Source organism: Stegastes partitus, unplaced genomic scaffold (genome assembly GCF_000690725.1).
Source record: "Stegastes partitus isolate 25-593 unplaced genomic scaffold, Stegastes_partitus-1.0.2 Scaffold39, whole genome shotgun sequence".
NCBI lineage: Eukaryota > Metazoa > Chordata > Actinopteri > Pomacentridae > Stegastes > Stegastes partitus.
The window spans coordinates 794,989-800,590 of record NW_007577770.1 but is presented as its reverse complement, the minus strand read 5'-3'; the positions used below and the strand labels follow the sequence as shown (position 1 = coordinate 800,590).

Below are 5,602 nucleotides of genomic sequence, written 5' to 3'. Positions count from 1 at the left end.
AACCTCTAGTGGGAATAAAACTGCTGTTCAATCATTCGGTAGGTAGGAGTCTGAGCTCCATCACAGCCATCCAGATGTCTTTATTTTACTGTTGGTTAAGCAGTGGTTTGGTTATCATCTTATGTGGACAGTTTTCAGTAATTAGGAGAGTCATCAGTAAACAAACAAAAATAAAATAAAAAAACTGCAGAGGCCTCTTGGATGAGAGGTGAAATGCCTTCAGTAACCTAAAAGAGAAGTCCAGTTATTTTATGCCTTAGCTTTTGGTGCTAATTAATATAAAACAGACGCACTGACTACTATAAGATCATGTTCTGCGGGTGTTCAGAGGAAACTCTGAGTTGCTTGCAGCAGCTGTGAAGTTTTTTTTCACTTTAAAAGAATAAAAGCCTCCCGTAGCGAGGCTTTTATTGTGAAAGCCGCGTCTCCGGCAGCCTCGTTGCGGAAGCTGTTCTCTTCAGGAAATCAGTTGGAGGAAAAAGCTTTTCTTTCTGAAACCAAACCTGCGCTGCTCGCACTCAAACAGCCACCGCAGCTCCGACGAACCGCAGCCCATGGACCGTCGGCTCGAAGTGGTCAATCTGTGTCGATAGCACGCCCGGCTGCCGAGGCGCCGGGCCGGGCCGGAGCCAGAACCAGGCCCGGACAGAGGCAGCGCTGCGACCCCGGGCTGCTGTGAGAGGGAGCGGGCATGCTGTCCGTCTGCAGGGGAACTGTACTGTGGATGACCGTGACCTGCTGTCTGTAGCTGGGCAGCAAGTTCTCCGATGAGTCCCCGGTGCTTGTGGTCCGTCAGATCGGGTGTGAAGGCTTGAAGCTCCGGGATGGCACAGCGGGAATTCATCCAGACGAGAGCTAGCTTCACGGCTAGCTAACAGCGGAGTTAACGGACTTTTTCCTCGCCGACGAGCGTCAGAAAAACAGCAAGTATGAGCGGTGGAGCCCGGTTTATGTGAATGAGGAGGGGTTATTTCATATCGCCTACTTGTCGCCGGTTCGCTCGTCCGCTCCTTTGAAGGCCTGATAAATGTTTCTGGAGCGAGTATAGCGGTGTAGCTAAGCTAAGTTAGCCTGCCTCGACCGCCCCAATGAAAGAATACAAAGTTGTCGTGCTGGGCAGCGGCGGCGTCGGCAAGTCCGCGCTCACCGTGCAGTTTGTCACTGGCACCTTCATCGAGAAGTACGACCCGACCATCGAGGACTTCTACCGAAAGGAGATCGAGGTGGACTCGTCGCCCTCCGTGCTGGAGATCCTGGACACGGCGGGGACGGAGCAGTTCGCCTCCATGAGAGACCTGTACATAAAGAACGGGCAGGGCTTCATCCTGGTCTACAGCCTGGTCAACCAGCAGAGCTTCCAGGTAGCTGAGCAGCAACACACCTGCACACTGCAGCCCTGGCTGATCCTCGGAGCTTCAGTAGAAAGCAGCTGGTGTCTCTTTTTGCTTCTTGTAGACTGCTACTCTGAATAAGTCCAGCTGCTTTTCCCTGAAGCTCAGGATCACCATGACCTGGATAACTGAGAACCTCCAGACATGCAGCTATAGGTGGCTAATCAGGCCATTTAGACTCGTTATCACATATAAAAGACTATTATTACTGTTTAAGAGTGTGATCATACGCCCTAAAGAGTTAGTGCTGCTATTTGCACCATCCAAATTTCACTTTGTTATTCAAAAACAGGTTAAAGATGCAAAAATGCAACCTGGTGACTCTAACCTTTGATTTAAAATGTTGCTCTCATCGTCAGTTGGCATCATCATAGAGACACCTCATATATTACAAAACATTAATTCACTGTAGATTACATCGATGTGTATCTGTAGAGTTTACAGGAGGCTGTGAAGCTTCATGGCTCAAAATAAAGACCACAACTTTGGCTTAACATGACCCAAAATGTAAATGTCTGCATAGTGGGTTTTTACACACTTTGTGTAACATAATGGAGCTGCAACAATTAGCAGATAAATCACCAACTATTTTGATAGTCAATCAATTGATTTGAGTAATTAAAAAAAAAAAAAAATCTCAAGTTGTGTTTTTTTGTTGTTTTTTAACCTCTATAACAGTAAACTGAACATCTTTGGGTTGTGGACAAAGCAAGACTTCATCTGGGGTTTGGGAAGCACAGCTCAACAATTCTCAATGTTTTCTGATCTTCTATAGAATAAACAACTAATCCAATAATTGAGAAAATAATTTTTAGTTGCAGCTATATGCTGTAGTGAACGGACACAAAAACTAGAAATAGCCACAATGTTAAGGTTTGATAAAGGCTGTAATACTGGTGTAATGATGCAGTTGCTTAAGCTGTCAAACTATGACTTTGGCATGTCGTTGCCTGAAATCTTCTTTTAGCTGTGCTTGATGAGTATTTGTTTGCAGATCCTTGTATGCCTGCATTTTGTCTTTGGTGGTGTGTTGTGGGACATGACTTTACATAAAAAGCATATTCACAAAACCACCTGTCAGCTTTTTGCTTGTCGTTGTTTTTACAACTTTTCCACTTTTTAGTAATTGTTTGTGTTGTACACAACCATTCTGCCTTACTGATTTGCCCCTTCCAGAGAACCTGAGGGCTTTCAGGAGGAATGACACTCTCATGCTTCTCTTTTTTTTTTTTTCTCCATCTTTCAGGACATCAGACCGATGCGAGACCAAATAGTGCGAGTGAAGCGCTTTGAGAAGGTGCCATTGATCCTGGTCGGTAACAAAGTCGACCTGGAGTCCGAGCGCGAGGTTGCTGGATCAGACGGACGAGCTCTGGCTCAGGAGTGGGGCTGCCCTTTTATTGAAACTTCCGCCAAGAGCAAGACCATGGTGGACGAGCTGTTCGCAGAGATCGTGCGACAGATGAATTACTCCACACTGCCGGAGAAGCAGGAACAGTGCTGCACGGCCTGTGTGGTGCAGTGAGGAAGAGGTACGGGCATCCTCTTAATGAGGTCGCGTTCATACTCGGACCGCACAGCACAGTTGGCCGCTCGCTAATTTTACAAAATGTGCTAAAATGTCCCTGCAGTGCCGGCGTCGAGATGCTTCTTGAGCTGAGGAGAAATGTGTCATGTGGTGGATGACTGTGTGGCGTTTTGAGTGCGGTGTGAGGGAGAGGAGAGATTCTGCTCGAAGTGAGAAAGACGAGTGGGTGGTGCCGCTCGGCGTAGAACCGTTGGTTTAGCTTGTTATCATTAGATCGCAGAAAGTATGTGGCATGAAGAACACAACTGTCGGAGCAGCTCAGGGCCGGGACAAAAAAAGGGCCCCGGAGAGCAGAGGGTAATGAAGCAGACAGTCCTGTGAGGCGAGCCGCAGAAAGAGGAAAGTGTAACATCCTGAAAAAGAAATTATGTTCCAAAACAGGAACTTTACTTTTAGATTCTGTGAGAGATGCTGCCTGTGTTATCCGCTGCACACCAGCCTTTTAAGCCTGTCGCATTAGCTTCATCTTTGCTGTTTCTCTGTCTTTTTTTTTTTCAAACAGATGCATCATTTGTCTGGAACACCACAAGCATTTGGATGAACCATGAACCTGGGGACAACCTGACTTTCAACCCTGCTGACACAAACTTACCGCAGCTGGTGAAGCTTCTGCTCGAGGTGGTTTCTGACTGTCTGTTACAGAGCACATGACAGGAAAGACGTCGGTCCTATTTTTGATATCATAACTGTTAGAAGATGTTTCTGCTGCAACCTCGACGGCCTTTGTGATGACCCAAGAAGGAGTCAGACAGACTGACTTGTAAGAACGGCCATCTGTGAATTTCTTTTTTTCTTTTTTTCCTTGTAGATGGAAGTATCCCTGAAATACTAAGCAGGAGTGTTTGTGAGGTTGCAGCTTCTTTTTAAAGCTGCTTTAATCACTATTATATTCTTTATTATTACTTGTATTATGTCTCGAGTTTGGAATTTGACAAAGTATTTCATAATATTGAAGCATTTTGACTTTTAAGCATGCATACTTCCACCAGTTTGCTGCTGAGGTGTACTGCTCACCTTATTTTAAATATCTTGTCCTAAATAGTTCTTTTTAAACAAATTACAGCAGTATGTGCTGAGTATTTTTTTTTTTTAGCTTTAGGACACTTGTGTAACTGTGGATTAAACCAGTAATCTTTACATCAAGGGAGAATTTAGGTTTTATTATCGCAGTAACCTGAAGCAGCTAAACTCATCTGAAAACATGCTCGCTCAAAAGTGAAAATGTTTGTTCTGCTTAATCAACTTGAAGTGATGAGGATGAGCCATTTTTCTGTTTTTACTCTGAATTCTGTCAAAGTCTCTACAAGGCGCGACTCGCGTGGACGCAGGTCTTCCATTTTCCGTTTTCTCCGGGAGTCTGTGTCGGAGAACGATCTTGGAACGACCAAAGGAAGCTCGCAGTGCATATTTGTGTTTGACTACATGACGTGTGTTGCTTTAAATTCAGGAGACGCTGATTTCTTGTCATCAAATAACTCCCGCTGCAACGTGGTTTTGAAAAGTTCTGGCACAGTTAATCAGATTTAACTTTGTATTTTTCTTTTTCTAATAGTAACCTATTTATTAAAGACTAATGACATGGGTAGCCGGTTTTAAACTTTTAATTTTATACTAGTTTTTGCTTTTTGTGACTTTTGGGGACAGATATGATGTTGCATTTTTGTTCTTTTTTTTGTTTTTTTTGAAGCTGAAAATTTAACAGAGCCTTAAAATTTCTGTTGCACCCTGGTCTCATGTTTCCTTTTCCCCCTTGAAGATAAACAGCTGTCATCATTTGGTAATAAACGTGCTGGACTCTGCTTTTGTGACGGGACACAGATACACCATTATTTTCAATAACAACCTCGATACAATCATTTGTAATTTCAGCTTCAGAATGTGAGAACAAGAAGTTGAATTTATGCCTTTTTTATGCCACATCATTTCTACTGGTGGAATCACCCAGTTTGGGAATCATTTCTCTACAAAAATGGAGACTGTCAGGGTTAATCTGTAATTCAAGTCTTCAAGAGCATTTTGAGTGTCAACCTTAAGCTTAATCAGTTATTTGAGTAATTTTGCTGATAAATTCTTCAATTCCAACTAGTAGAAACACAGCTAAATTCTTTGTGTCTTTTTAAATGTGAATATTTTCTGGTTTGATTTATTCCTCTATGACAGTAAACTGGATATTTTTGGGTTGTGGATAAAACAAAACTTTTGAGGATGTCAACTTGGGCTTTGGAAAACATATATCAATGTTTTTCACCATTTTCTTAAACTTTAAAGGCCAAACAACTGTTCAGTTAATCAATTAAGAAAAAACAAACATCAGCATTAAAAATAACCTTACAAACTGCAGTGTATCGATGACAAACTCTTAACACAGATTCAGACTTTGCTGGTTTTCATATGTAACAAATCAAAGAACCCAATCCTGTCAGTTGGCAGTTTGGTTTTCTGTATTATTTCTCCTAGGAAACTGATTTCTGGTTTAAACGAGTACGACTGAATTACTCCAGTGTCATAACTTGCCATTGTGTTGCGCAAACCAGTTTTACAGTGTTTGAGCAAATTTGAAGGTGAGCTGGTGTGCCGAGCTGCAGCGAGAGAGGTGGGAGGGATTTAGAGGAAGCCCAGAACA

At 43.1% G+C, this 5,602-nt stretch overlaps 1 protein-coding gene across 1 annotated transcript; it reads left to right on the top strand.

Annotated features, from left to right (window-relative positions):
- The first annotated feature begins 651 nt into the window (after nucleotides 1–651).
- On the top strand, nucleotides 652–4,792 carry rap2c (RAP2C, member of RAS oncogene family). The gene is made up of 3 exons (XM_008304070.1): nucleotides 652–1,361; nucleotides 2,638–2,923; nucleotides 3,482–4,792. The coding sequence occupies exons 1-2, from the start codon at nucleotides 1,089–1,091 to the stop codon at nucleotides 2,914–2,916; spliced, it is 552 nt and encodes a 183-aa protein (XP_008302292.1). The 5' UTR covers nucleotides 652–1,088; the 3' UTR covers nucleotides 2,917–2,923; nucleotides 3,482–4,792.
- Nucleotides 4,793–5,602: the final 810 nt, after the last annotated feature.

Excerpts from the sequence above, each read along its gene's own strand:
- rap2c (XM_008304070.1), top strand. The coding sequence starts at position 1,089 with ATGAAAGAATACAAAGTTGTCGTGCTGGGCAGCGGCGGCGTCGGCAAG. Across the intron at positions 1,362-2,637 it reads TCAACCAGCAGAGCTTCCAG|GACATCAGACCGATGCGAGA; the intron begins GTAGCTGAGCAG and ends TCCATCTTTCAG.